The 15,869-nt window shown below is 33.0% G+C and overlaps 1 protein-coding gene across 1 annotated transcript; it reads right to left on the bottom strand.

The window, feature by feature from the left end:
• Window positions 1-2,882: 2,882 nt before the first annotated feature.
• LOC132561693 (geranylgeranyl transferase type-2 subunit alpha-like) lies at window positions 2,883-11,543 on the bottom strand. Its single transcript, XM_060226396.1, has 13 exons — window positions 11,535-11,543; window positions 10,715-10,825; window positions 10,287-10,411; window positions 8,675-8,862; window positions 7,440-7,637; window positions 7,177-7,260; window positions 6,965-7,047; window positions 6,342-6,440; window positions 5,916-6,082; window positions 4,917-5,005; window positions 4,278-4,412; window positions 3,803-4,075; window positions 2,883-3,380 (listed from the first exon to the last, which is right to left on the bottom strand). Exons 1-13 carry the CDS (start codon window positions 11,535-11,537, stop codon window positions 3,226-3,228), a joined length of 1,710 nt encoding a protein of 569 aa, XP_060082379.1. The 5' UTR covers window positions 11,538-11,543; the 3' UTR covers window positions 2,883-3,225.
• Window positions 11,544-15,869: the final 4,326 nt, after the last annotated feature.

Genomic DNA, 15,869 nt, shown 5'->3' on the forward strand with positions numbered 1-15,869 from the left:
AGGTCATTTTATTCAAAGACTTTGTCAGGCATCATCTTATCAACTATCAGTGAAATGTCTCCAGGTTTTTGAGTTAATCTGTTACAAAGATACTTTATTACACAACATGTATAATTGAAGTAAGAAATGGCAGTCAGACTGACAGATGGACTGACAACACAAGAAGCACAATGGGACTGCATAACTCACCAATGACTTTCATTTCCACAACAAACAGCTCCTAATATTCAACTCTAAACAGTGACAGTTATAGCCTGGATTAAAGGTAGGTGTCATTTCTTTTTATCTCAAAGTTTGTCTAGCTTTTACCTAGAAATACCTTTCCACCAAATGTCCTGCTTCCCAGACTTTTGGTTTACCAGAAGACTTTTTACAGGTTTTGACATTTTGACCTCTGTGACCTTGAATATAGGTCAAGGTCATTTCTTTTTAACCTTTGGGCCCTTTGGGACCGGTGAGCTAAAAACTATATGGAAAACCTTAGCAGGTACAATATTTTTTTTTAAAACTCCAATAAGAAACAGAAAGAAGTACCATTGTCCTTAGAAGAAAAACTAACTCCAAAGCACTAGTAATTATGACAGTTTATTCATAATTATACAATGTCTTTTACATCATATTAAAGATTAGTCTGGTCATTTATAGATTTTTTTTACAACATCTAAATAAATTATCAATAACAAGAATGTAGCACATCAGTTTTAAAATGAGATGGAAAAAATATCACATGGAGGCAATAAGTTGTGAATATACTACCTGACACTTTTAAAGTTGTTTTTACCTGTTGAAAACAAGATTAAGGTGATCAACATGAGTGTAGTTTTTCAAAGTAATGAAACACATAACCACATTTTCATGCATAGTATTGTATGCTTTGTTGAGGCATAATTTTGATCAATTCGGCTTTTTATAATAATTAATTTTTTCTCCTTTGGCAATAAAATAGGTATTATTCAGGATTTGTTGAGGTTGTGTTGGTGTTATTGATCATGTAGATATTGGCTAATTTTCTCAACACTTTATGTTATAGTGCAATGAGTTATCTCCCTTAAAAAATCCAATTGTTGTACCTGTATCAATTTCAATGATACACAGCATTTCTACATGCATAAATATGTATATTTTATTATATATATATAAATGACCAATCACAGCACGGCAGCTTGCACATTATTGGACACTATCCAAGTGTAGAAGTGTTGTTTGGCATATCAGTATGGATTGATTCTTCATGGGTAGTGAAATCATGTTTTGATTATAAAGAATTCATTAAATGCGATTACAAGGCGATATTATCTACAGGTGAAAGACAAGGAAGAAGTGTATAGTTCTGGCTGGGTGAAATTACAAACATAGCAACTAAAATTCTTCATTCACTTTGTTCTTCACTGACACTTGAAGCTGTTACTACAAAGAGAAACATTTTCTTATTTTGATCCAGTCAAAGCTGTCCATCAGCATCAGTAAAGTTGTAATAGATATTTCACATATAAGTCCATATATATATATGTTTTTGCTGAAATCATCAAACAATATAATATTGTCTATGCTACTGGAAGACAGCATTCACAAATTATACATGGACAAAAGGTCAACCTTCCTCAGTCATAAAAAGAAAGTCATTAATGACCTTTACAAATACTACATATATTTTTTAGAAAACAGTTTCAGCAATACCTAAATGTGGTCAGTGACAATGATAAATTAAAGTACAGTAGATAATGTTTATGTATAACAAGAGGTGCATGGGCCTTAACGGTAACCTGAGTTATGAAGTATTTTGGTCAATTTGGCCCATCAGCCCCTGTAAATATGTGATGACTATCAACCTGCCATTCCATACTAATAACACAAACCAAGTTTTAATTATTTCCAGTGACTATTTAACAAATGATGCTCAAAAGTACAATTTTCCAATACAAACTGTGGCAAATTTTACCTCTCCCCAGGGGAAAATGTGGGACACAGGGTTTACGAAGTTCACAATTTGGGTGAAGCATTTAAAAATCATTGCACGTATGAAGAGTATTTGATTATCTCATTTCTTGGTATCAAAAAGATTTTGAAATTTCAGTCAATTTGACAATTTTTGGTCCAATCAATCAGGCCCTGTGGGTCAGTCAGGGTCACCATTGGTATACTATTTAACTACAATCCCACACTGATCATTCTGACAAAGATTTCAACACATTTAATCCTGTGGTCTAAGTGGATAAATGTCATTCATTAGAACAAACTTGACAGCCCTTCATCCTGACATGCTACAGGTCAAGTATTATAACCCTGGGGCTTTTAGTTACTGAGAAGAGGATGTTCAGAGATTTGACCTATGAGACCATGAAGGTGGTTCAAGGTCATTCATCGGATAAATTTGGTAACTTTTCATCCTAGAATACAGAAAGTTCAATACACTTGTTATTAAAAAGATGCTGTTGAAATATTTAACAAATTGACCCCTGTGCCCTGACTCCTGTACCCTTTAAAGTGTACCTTTGGCAGGTTTAGTGAAGTATAGTCTTAACCATGTATGATGCAATATCTGACCATACCTGAAAAAGGTAGACCAATGCCTTACCATACATAGTAGTAATTCATCCCATCTAGCTATAGGCCCAATATCAGCCTTTTGGTTATTGAAAAGTGAAAAATGTAAATTGCTTACAACGGATGACGGTGAGCAAAAGGCGATCACAATAGGTCAATTGAGATTTTATCTCTGGTGACCCAAGAAGGTAAAATAAAATGTGTGTAGGCATTATGTGCATTATAAGATGTAAACATATTTTTAAATTATTTGTGCATTATAAAATAAATTATATTGAAACACTATATGTGTATTATAAAGCAAATAAATTAATTTTTAACCTTGTGTTGCAAATAAGATTATATCATGTTATTAGTGAATGTTTAAAGCAGAAAAATGAAATGTTCCTTAAACATAATAAATCACATCATATTTTTATATAATTTATGTAAATCTAATGAGCAATCATTATTTGATCAATTATAAATCATGAAAGTTAATGTTATCAAAATTATTTTTGAAAATTTACTTATTGAATTATTTGAAGCTCTCCGGGTGTTTGGGTTGGGATTCATTTTTGAGGTACTAGTTTCATAAATGTTAAACATGAGACTGCCACACTAATAAGTATACAACATCATGTAAGTACATCGTTTGGTACACCAGCACCAATCACAGTTTTTATAACAAGCTCCTTATCTTTAGTCTTGTTCATCAACAGATTGCAGAGATTTGTTGAAAGCACATATTTTTGTTACATAATCTTCAATGGCACACACTGAATTTCCTGCTAGTGACAACTTCTTCAAGAAGGCACATGTTTTCAGTTCCTCAAAGACTCCAATCTGATGGATTACTGTATTAGGATTAAGGATTATAATCACAGTATACAACAATCTGATACAGAATCCCACAGTTGATTCCAAGATACTTGTAACGAAAAATATTTGTTTGTACAATTTTACATGGTTCTGTTTGTTAGTCATTCCACATGTCAGACATGTGGATCAGAGCCAGCTGTGCACAAACACACCAATAAAAAAATTCAGTGAAACTAAATATATATATATATATTAAAGAGTGTACAAGTTGATATTTGTTTTGTAAAATTAAAAAATTGATTACTTTGTATTCAGTAGGATCATACAAGAAAATACACATAACAATTTTTGACAGAATTAATTATCTGTGTATCTGTCTACTTTAGTTATAAATTTACCCAACTTACTATGTGTCCACTGATTCATCTCAATCTTACTCATTGATATCAAAGGATACAGTTATTCTTGACAGACAGGTCTGTAAGCCTCCTACAAAATGCCAGTCCTTGTAAATCAGACAGCTGATTGCTGTCTAGGTTCAGACTTTGCAGACACTGCAGATTAGACAATTCTTGTACAGATTTCAGATCATTCTCAGAAAGGTCAAGTGAGGTCACCAGAACCATCCAATCAGTGTGATAGAGACAGGTAAGTCTTTGTTGACACAACCTAACGTCCCGCACCTTGGAATCCTGGGACTCTAATATGCTCTCAATTAAAAACTTGCTCCCTGTATTAAAAGAAAAATGTTTTCACTAAACTATGTAATATGTAATAACTAATATATATTGCTTTCATTGTTTTATAGTAAAAATAGTAACAATAATTACAACAATCCAGACAATTTATCAATACTTTACATATAAGACAATCTTATTGATAAATCTAAAACTAGATGTGACAGTGATCTACAGAAATCTATAGATACTAACTGAGATCTTTGTAGTAAAACTTCCTCATGGGATCTACAGCAATAAGTTTGTTGAAACTCTCCTCAAGTTCTGCTGCATATTTAGTGTGTTCTGGGTCAGTGGCCTTCATCAATTCCACCATAGTCAGCAGGACCCCTGTATCACAAAATAAGTTCAAGTCATCATAGCAAAATAAAAGTTATCATTATTATTAGTACAATCTTAACGGCCTGTCAACACATAAAAGGTCATTAGGTCATCACCTGGTGAAAGACACAAAAGGAAATAACACCAAACAAACTAAAATGTAAAAGACAAATGCTAAAAATATTAAATAGTTACATGATCACAAAAGTTGAAATGGTAAGTGGTAAAGATTTTATTATACTGTCTTTATCTGGCAATACCAATGGATTTAAGTAAATAATTCCACATCAATTACTACACCCACTAATGTAAAACAGATATAATACTGCAGTCAGAAGTCCCTTACCATCACCAATCATTACAGTCATCAGTTTCCTTAGCAACAAAAATGTATAAACAGCTAGAAAATGCACTGAGACTCCCTGACCATAAAGTAATCATTATACACAAGAATGATTTACTAATTTTAAAAGTTATTTAACAACCACATGACATATTATATGTAACTCTTACACTTGTTGTCAGGCTCCACAGAATGAAGTTCCCGGATGCTATCTAGTTCCAGCGCCATGGTAGAAGAAGTTGCAGCACTTAGTTCTGCACTGTAATTAAGACATTCAATTTATAGGTATCAATAGCATTGTCCTTTTATTCCATGAAATCAATACTCTGCAAGTTGAAAGCAGGAAAGCTGTCATATTTATTTGGCTAAAGCTAGCTGAATGAATATACATGTTATCAACACATAGCAAGTTATTCAAACATCTCCAGAGAAATAAAGGATGACATTAATTGGTCACATCAACAATGTTGTGATTCTCACTGTTACTTGTGTCTGATGTATTTTTTAAGCATTTTTGAAATGTTAACAAGTGTCATACCTGAGTTAGCAAAATGTCATACATGGGCAATCCAAGGCATACACAGGTCAGCAAATGTTGTTACTGAGTTAGCCAATGTCATACCTGGTGTCTAAGTTACTCAATACCACCTGCGTTCATTAGTTATCACCAAACCACATTAACTAATGTCATATCTTAGTTAACCAATATCAAACCTTAATAAACTAAAATAATATCTGGGTTCGCCAAAGTTATACCTGAGCTAACCATTACCCGCCATATTTGCAGAAACCAATGTCATACATGGGTTATATTAGTGTCAAACAATGGCACTAAAGTTAGTCAATGTTGCCTGTTAGTAAGTCAATGCCAAACCTGAGTTATTCAATATTGTACCCACATTAGGAATGCCATACCTGAATTAGCCAATGTCATATACGAGTCGATAAATGCTTTTTCTGAATCAACCATTGCTTTTCAAGAGTTAGCCAATTTTGTACTTGACTAAACCAGTGTCATATCTGAGTAAGCCAATGTCATACCTGGGTTAGCCCACTTATATCTGAGTCAGTTAATGTTATTCCTGAAATAACCATAACTGTTTTATAAGCATTTGCCAATATTATACCTGAGTAAACCATTGTCATATCTGAGTTAACCAATGTCATACCTGAAGCGAGTTCCTTGTTTGAATTCTGCCACTGCCCAAGTCTCCTCCTGGTTTGGCATCAAGTGCAGGCCCTCTGAGAATTTGGTACAGTAACGATCATCGAGAAGAGTGACTGCCACTGCAGCCTGTGTGTCTAATGGAACACTCTGATCAGGTAAGTCTAGCACCTACAAACAGGAAAGAAAGGTATCAGTTAAAATCAGAAGATATGAAGAAACATGCAATATTAGAGTGTAATATATCAAAAGAAACATTGATTTCTTTGTCTGTTAAATTCAAAATGTTAAAATCAGCATTCTATAACTTATAATCACAACTCAAATAACATAAAATACATTATATTGACATACGCAAAATGTCTGAAAGTGTTCTACAATGAAAACATTTCAAATTACTGACACAACAAACAATTCCAAATCTACATACCCATAGTGTAGAGAACATGCTGGAGCCTGTGATTGTCCTCCATTTCCCTTCAACTGGTGTACTGTTGATACTAACTGTCAGGCAATGACCTTTACCCATCTTCACAAAAACAGACATTGAGATATGCATCATTTCATTTTCAGGAGGACTATTTTTTTAAAGTATTATAACAAAATTTGATTTGCTAAGGAAACCACCAGGTAGATCCCAAATAAGATCAACAATATCTCAGAAACTGATTTTGTGTAAACAAGCAGATTTTATGTCACATCCTTGGAAAATTCACCACTATTTTATTAAATTTAAAAGGAACTGGTGGAAAATAGTAAACAGTTTGAAACCTGTAGCCTGAATAAGAAATGTTCCGAAATATATTGAAAAATGTTTAATTGTCAATGTGGCTTGATATTCATTCTGACTTCTTGAAGTATGTTTGGTAAGGACAAACAGAATATATGGTACTGTATGAAAATAGTTTATGAAAGAACAAACAGTGCTGACAAATTGAGAACTTTGGACAACTACTTGATTATAGAATTATATCAACAGTAGCACTCAGGAACTCCATAAACCTAAATAAAATATTTAATTAAGAAAATCACAAAGGATCTCAATAAACCCACCTTAACTGGTTGTGACAGCAGAACAACAATTCTCTGAAGATCCCTCGATAAGTGAACACAACATATCTGTAACTTCTTCTTACCTGAAAATATAAAACCTTATGTTACCCCATGTCAGAAATTTGATAAAAGAATGCCTTAATGAGTTTAATTTGATTATCACATGTTCTTAAGTTGAAAGCTGTATTTTTGATGTGCAGATTGTCTTTTACCTCTTCCCAATAGCCACCTCTGATAAAACCAAGCACTCTGATCATCAGGATCTGTGAACACGGCATTCTGCACAACATCAAATTCTGTGAATAAAAAGCAGTATTATTATAAGATATTTCTCTACAAGCAATTTCTTTCTGAACTACATACACCAAGTTTATCTAGAAATTCAAAGTTTTTATCCAGAAATTCACATTACAGACATAGGGATCATTTTAACAATATTTTTTTTGTATTTATGTAAAGACAGACCCACTGTTACCTTTCAGCAGTACTTCCTCTTGTACAGCCACAGGATGACTAGAGTCAGGGTGTATCACAGGCAGCAGCTTACTCCGATAATGCCATGAGGAATAATTGGAAAAATTGGATTGGATTTTTTGCGTAGTATATTGTAGTTCCTCTTCGAGATTAACATTTGAGCGTAACACAACATGGCGTCGGTAGTCCCAGCAGTGAACTAGCAAATAAAAGAAATTAAATTACATAAACTCTGTCACCACAAAGGGAAAAAATCTGTGTCACTAACTCCAGCAAACGTTTGGGAAAAGTTACATGTATATGTTGTAAACCTTCACATCAACCAATCTGATATCTTACAGTAAACAAGAGAGCCTGCAGGAATCTTGACATTCACCATTGTTTGGTATCAAATGTTTATAAGTTTGATCTTTTCCCATCTTTTACCACTGTCAACAAGAGTACTGCCAAAAGGTTACAAAGCTTATCTCACATTGCTTATCACTAAACCTCAAACTAGCATTAGAGGGTGGTTTCATCCACTGGGACCTTTGTCCCAATATGCTGATATTTGAACAGTAGTTATTGCAATGTATATGTTTGTACAAAAATAAGTCACATTAGGAAGTAGATTAGAATGCCAAAGTAACAGATCATTAAAATAGGAAATATTTCCTGTCAAAGAAATATACCTTTGCATGTCATAGTAACTGTGGTTGTACACATGAAGATTTGTATGTGTATTTCTGTTTTAATGAATAGTTGTTTAAAGAAAAAAGGTTTTGCTCATACTAGCAACAAGAACTTGAAAAAAGACTGGACACAAAAAATTAAAGTCCAACAAGTTAGAAAAAAAAAATTCCCAAAATTTATTCATTTTACTTCCAGAAAGAAATAACCAACCAAATATCAGTACCCTAGTGCACTTATAAAGAAGTTTTTTTGATTTTTGATATATTTCAACACTTCCACCAAAAACTTAGTATTCAGTGACTGATGTTGGGGTGACAACATAATTCCCATTCTCTTTGAGAGATAAGCTTAAAATCAAGATGGCCTCCTGTCAACCATCTTGGTTTACATTAGCCATGAAAATCAAATCTAATACAAATTAAATCTGAAAATTAATAAAGAATAGTAGTAAACTAATGTATGGAAAATTTGTAATTACTCAATAATTTATTTAGTTATATTTTCAAATCCCATTGCTATTACAAAAGAAAATTGTACCTTGAACCAAACATGTGGAGGACTTACAATTTCTCTCATCTAAGTTAAGGAATGCATTGCATAGCTGGAGCTCTCTCATCCAATCAGGTTCTGGAATAGCATCCATGACAAAACAGCGGTGATGCCATGCTCCATAGGACTTTGGGTTTACCTTCAGACATGCTTCCAAGAAATGGAGCTCATCCTCAAATAGTTTCTGTAACTCTGTCTCTTCTCTGTAAACACAAACACTGGCAATCTAAACTCTGTATCTCTTTTCCGTTTGTTGACTTGGAGATACACAAACAGATCAGATAAACAATGTACCCTACCTCTATGAATATAAAAACATACAAAAACTGAAATAAAACAAATTCAGAACTGATTTGCCTAACAGAAATTTCATTTCAAATGAGCTGTTTGAGAACAGCATGTTTCGCCTAGTAATGACATTCTTCTTGATGTTATGATCCAGTGCTGCATAAAAAAACTTGCTGAAAACAGAAACATTTTAAGATGGAATGCAACTGACACTAAGGTGACTACATCAGGTGTATCTCTTATAATATTTTTACTTGACCCTGATTTAAGTGATTGAAATTTAAACATTAATCAATTACATTGTGCTGCCTTTGCTGCGGGAGTTATCACCCTTGATTGAACTCTTTTGTATTGTTGTCTCGCGCTAAACCATAATCGTCTGCTTTGATTTTGTGCTCCACAAAAATGTGCTTTAAATATTGTTTGAGCATTTACCAAGGCTCACAGTGTAAATATTTTGTCTCCCAATATCGCCATATTATTGTCGCTTACCAAATGTTTCTTTGTAAGTTTGCAAATTTGCTTATATTAGTGAATTTTGAGACTGAGTATTTTCCACCTTCGTTTTAGGTAGCGTTAGTGATATAAATGTATAATGTTTTCAACACGCTGTATGATGTTTTCTCTATTTTCGCATATTGTTTATCCCCAATGAATTATGTGTTAAAATCATGGTGTGTGCAATTTGAGAGACTTGTAGTTTAGTGAAGTTCGATTATATCGTCGCGTTATTTCGTTGATAATTTTAGATGCATTCATATTGTATTTTCTGTCAGTTAATCATTTATTTGATTATTTCCTATAACGTTAATTTCAATTCAATTCGAAAGTTATTTTGAAGGTTACACCTTCGAGAGTTTGACTATACTTTTGTAGTATTGAGTGTGTTATGTGGTTCCTACATATATTTGTGAAAGGCGTGTAGTTCCTACATATTTTTGAGTGGTTTGTAGATCCTACATCATTATTGATTTGCAAGTTTGTGTATATGTAGTTCCTACATTGTTTTTTATTTTTATCTCTTTGTAGCTTTTTACCGCTCAAGTGTTCAAGTATGCTTACGCCATGTAGGCCTATCCATGTTACATGCTGAATAAAGATGGTACTACGTCAGCTATCAGGCTTTGCGTACTGAATAAAGATAGTTATACTTCTGCTATCAGGCAGATTATACATCCCAAAATCTCAATGCTAACTCCTATTGTTTACATTTATATACTCATACTAGTGAAAACTGTTAAAGTTAAGTCTAAATATGAATTAAACCTGATTGGAAATAATGGAGAAGTTCTTTCAAGGGAAAATGATGGATCAATAAAACTGAACTGCACTTAAATACCTTTGGTCTCTGAGATGGATGAAGATTTCTCGTCTAAAATTCCAAAAACTATACACATCAGGATTCACAATAAGAATTTGTCCCGATATCTTCAAACCCTCGTCATCAAAATCCTTATTTTTTCTCTACAAATGAAGACATTTTGTTATGTAATGCAAATCCTTTCAACACGCACATTTCAAAATGCAATACTGACAGAACTGAATATACAATGTACAAAAATTAAATTTATTTTTAATGTTAATACATGGTATTACTTAATGATTACTGGTTAGGAACATAAATATTTCATTCACAAAATAAATCTCTACAAAGATAAAATTAAAGTGTGTTACAGATTTAATTTTACAAGATCTATCATTTCAGCATCAAAAATGTTTGACTTTGATCAACAAAAATTTTTTCATGAAAATTCATTAAAGGAACACCTTAACGAAAACAGCTTCTGTTCCAGCATTGTAGAGTTTCAACTTTTTCTCCCTTTCCTTCCTTTTCGCCTCCTGTTGCTCTTCAGTTGTTTTAACTTTGATTCTTCCATGCTTTGATATGACGATAATAAAAAAATGTTACTAGACTTGAACTTGAATGTTGATCATAACAATCTTGCATATATCAAAATCTTACATGAACTTAATCTTTCAATTTGTAGCAGTTGATTAGATGATATGTAAGAAAAACTTTCTTTACCCTACTGATTAGTTTTTAATTTTGAAATGGGGGAAAACATAGAAAAGTACTTTTCGAAAAAAATAATGTAGCATTATGATTAGCCATTTAAAATTTTGCTCGCATTTCTCTCCATATTTCCTTTGCAGAAGCTGACAGATTTAAGAAACAAGAAGGGTAGGTTGAATGTTGTGCGTCATGTGATCAATTGCACGTTATATGGCATCATTTTCAAAATCATGGGATTTCTACTATATTCGACGAGGAATATTGTCCCAGAAAATGGTCATATATGTATATCCTTATTTAAAATTCACACGAATGCTACAATGCAAGCCTATTTTTGTCAACATGGTTATATTTATTGGTGCCGGTATATGTACCAGTTTATCAGACATGTCAACAAGCTCATAACGAAAAAGTTAGAATTATACATAGTAAACTTTTACTATCAACGAAAAATTATCACAATTTGCCGTTAATTAGTTCAAATCTACGTTTCATATATCTGCTGTTATTTTCTAAGTGTTAACTTGAACCGTTGTATGCAACCACAACAAATATAAATATTGCAAGACATACCATTTTCTTTCCGGAAACGACCACTTTCCAGGTTTCCACACAAAAGAGTTATTCTCGGGAAGTGAAAACGCGGCACGGAATACGGAATGGTTATTAATTGCTTTTATTTAGCGAAATTCACAAGTTCGATAGAATGGAAAGCTCGCAAAATTGAGCTTTAAGGCACAAAAAGAGCTGATCACAATACATTTATTTTTGTCAAATATATGGCTGAGCTAGCTACATGTCCTGTTGGTCGGATTATTCAATGTAACGTTTTTTGGTATATTGAAGAGGCCGTGATGATCTACTTCAGAACAAGAGAACAATGCGAGTTATTCTTTTTTATTACATTAAATCGCACCGGCGTGATTATCTATACATTTAGGATACAAGTGAGGAAATTTTCATCTCCGACCAGGATTTGAACTTACCAATAACCAGATCACCGAGACGGTTATCAACTGGGAAGTTGGTTATACTTGAGATGACATGGTGTTCATACTTAATAGCTGCCACGATTTACATATAACGTTAGCTATCATTCTGTATTATTTGTTGGAAGACGAGGACTGATAGTCGATCATTTTCAGGATTGGAGCAAAGCAGAAGGCTAGGAAAGAAGGGAGCCGGGCTTATAACAATGGCGAGAATCTAAATGATATTAAATAAAGATATTTTTTTACCTAAGTCTGGAATTAAAATTAAAAAAAAAAAACATTTTTAGAGCAACATTGATAATTCTTTGTTCCTCAATTCAGAATAGCCTGTTAAGAACTTAAAAGCTGCATTGTTTCAACAAAACAATGAAATCTGAAACCAAACCATGACCGATTTATATACATACCCTTGTTATCAAAACAATGAGGTCACTTTCCTGCTCAATTAACGGCTTTCAAAGGTACATGGTGTCTTTAACAAGTTTACACCAATTTGAATTAGTACATCTAATTACTCTATCATAATTAGGAAAACTACCTCAATAATTTATGCAAGTCAATAGTCAATTTCTCTACCTCATGCCAGACATAAAATTATTGTGTTGATAAAACGGAGGCATGAACACAACACCAATTATAAAACAAATAAATATTTCTTCAAGGAAAGAACAACAAATGAGAGAAAGCATACACAAAAATAAATGTTGATAAATGGTTATTAGAAGTCCCTACTGGTAAACTAAGGGAGGCTATAGGATTGACAATATCCTTCTGGAAGAAACTTTTGCATATGCTTTTGATTAAATGATTTTAGCCTGCCATTGCCACATTATTTTTACATTATATATTATTTATATCAATATTACTTTTTTAGAGTACTAAGATAATGTTTACCCCCAACATGAAAGAATGCAGATGTAGCTTTTGCCCATCATAGGGGGATAGTTATCATATATATAGGGGGTACATATATAATGGTCATGGGAAAAGTATCTCGGGAAAGGTTTATCATATATATAGGAGGGATACATATAGAATACTCAACAGAAAAGTACATATAATATTAAAGACCCTAAAGTGATATGTCCATGCTTAGCAATAATTCCACCGGTGTATAATATGACATATAACATAGTGTTGTCTGTACACTATTCAACTCCATCCCTGTCTGCAAACACTGTTTTTCAATATTATAAAGTGATGAAGGATGTTTGCCAACTAAGGAAACTGCATTCTCATTTCTATTCTTACTATTCTTAAGTGACCAAGTAATTTTCATAATCAAATACCACATTTTTTCTTAGATTATTAGTGAATGACACTACATTTGTAACACAGACCTCCCTCCTTTATATTGGATCTCCAAACATCACAAGAAAGCCTATAAACATGCTGTTGTGTGTTAAGTTAACTAATCAACAAAGATTTCATCCAGACTTTTAAGTGCATCTACTTGTGGATGGTTGTGTTTTGACAAAAAAAAAAGAGTATCCAAGGAATGCAGGATTGATTGAACTTGAACACTCGTCTTCTAACAAAATGATACATTTGAATGAAATATTGCGAATGAAATTGTGACAATGGTTGAATTATGTGTCAAGGATGTTTAGTGTCAGAAGTTAACAATGTTCCTTTCTCCTGATTAACTTACAGATTTATTTTATCTAGTTAGAGCAGGTGACCAAAATCACATGGAGTTATTCATTTTCACTATCAATACACCAGTTTGTGTTCACATCATGAAACCTTTATGTACTTGTCATGAAAGCCCTTTGAACCTGACATTAAGGACCTTTAAACTCTTCTACACAAGCAGTTTGTCTTTATTTATTTATCTGGGACGGCTTACAACTTTCAGATTATGATGTGCTTTAAATTTTTCAACTGTGATTTTTCCATCTTTTATTAGTAACAGTTCAGCTTCCTTCACCCAATATTTTCATGTTAATGTTTGTAGGGTGTATCGCTTCCTGAATAGAGAGAGTGAGGTGGTGTTTCCTTGTATTAGCTGGTGCTCCTTGAACATGCAAGTGGCCTGCTGCATGCTTTTTACATTTAATGTAAAAATGTCTTATCCATGGTCCCTGATCTCAGCTTCCAGATAATCACAAACCACTCCAGTCGGGGATCAGATTACACACCTTTGATATTCACCAAAGGTTGCAGGTTAGTCTGATGTGCTATGAGAAAGTGCTGCAACTACTATTTATTGTTTTGATATCCAAGACCGTATTCCCAGTACCACATTTGCAGGACAAATCAAAATTGCTCATGACAAACTTACTAAACAGGATTTCAAAAGAAAAAAAGGTTGATGGCAAACATAATCAGGTGTCATGGATGAACCAGGTGATTCTCACCCTTCGGAAACTCCTGATCTTAGAATTGTACTCCTTCCTCAAGGATCACTGTGTCTGTCTTTCTTTTGTTCTATATACATCAGTGGTCTCATTTATATTTGTTTTCTGGTAGTCATGCAAGCTTTATATTATACTGTTAAAATCTAGTTCAACTTCTTGAGATTCCTCTCCGATCACCCACACAAACAGCAAAACAACACAATAGCTGAACTGACATTTTATTGTTTATTTCTCTGTGCCCCCAAAATATAAATCCGACAAAGATTTGTAGTTGGCCACTTCCCAGGAAGGTGTACAACTATATACAGGTATTTCAATATATACACTCGAAGATCAATGAAATAACACACACACAATAGTACAAATTTGTAGCCTCTTTTTTATATCTTCATCATTTAGCTGGGTAATACAAGATGGCTGACAGTAACTCAAATGAAATATAAACTATTAATGGAGAAGATTGATTTTTCTCATTTCTCTAAAGACAATGACATAATTAAAAAGCATTCTTTCAAAATGGTAGTATATTCTTTTACTCAGAGCTTTTTCCTGCTTACTGTTAATATTGCATACCAACAAAACAGTAAGATTTTACCTGTGGAAATGAAAGGGTTCAATGTAATCAGAGTGTACTAGTAATGAACATGTAAACAGTATTCTGTTACCACATGTCTACATAAAAATTCGTAATTCATACATTCTAAAACATATCACAATCCCTATAACTTTGGAGGCCACACAACCATCACAATTTATATTTAAGATACCATACATCTATATTATAAAACTTTCTTGCACACTTTATATACAAAAAGAAAAATGTTAACTACTTATTCATACAACAATGGTTCAATTAAAAACATTTTACATTCAACTCCATTATGATATAGCTACAGATGTTGGTAGCTGTATCCTTAAATACTGTAACACACCTGGTTTATCAAACAACATCAGAAAATGACCCAAGAATACTGTTACACATCTGGTTTAGACATTCAGTAATCTTATCCTAGGACACTGTTACACACCTAATTTATCAAAAGACATCACAAATCAATCCTAGAATACTGTTAAGATCTGATTTCGACATTCCATTCAGTAATCATATCCTAAGATACTGTCACAGATCTATTTTATCAAAAGACATTCAGTTATCATATCCTAGAATACTGTTACACACCTAGCTTATTTAAAGACATTCAGTATTTGTAACCAAGAATACTGTTGTACACCTGGCTTATCCCCCTTAGCTAACAAGTCTATCACTATATCACTATGCCATTGAGTAATAATTTAACAAAGGGAAGTAACTCTGGTAGATCAAAATGATAATGTTTACACATACATGGTTTATATTTTGTATAGATGTCAGTAACTAATTGTATCCTAAAACAAAAGAGCAAGCTAAGTTTAAGTAACAGATACAATAAATTTCAGAAACCTTATTTGCAGTGTCATGAAATATCCTTTATTATAATGAAAGTAGCTGTGGGCATGAGAATTCAACTCAAGCTCTTTATATCGTCAATAATATGCTTCAAAAACCACTAGTTCTA

This window comes from Ylistrum balloti, unplaced genomic scaffold (assembly GCF_031769215.1).
Source record: "Ylistrum balloti isolate Yb309-2 unplaced genomic scaffold, AGI_CSIRO_Ybal_v1 Utg369668, whole genome shotgun sequence".
NCBI lineage: Eukaryota > Metazoa > Mollusca > Bivalvia > Pectinida > Pectinidae > Ylistrum > Ylistrum balloti.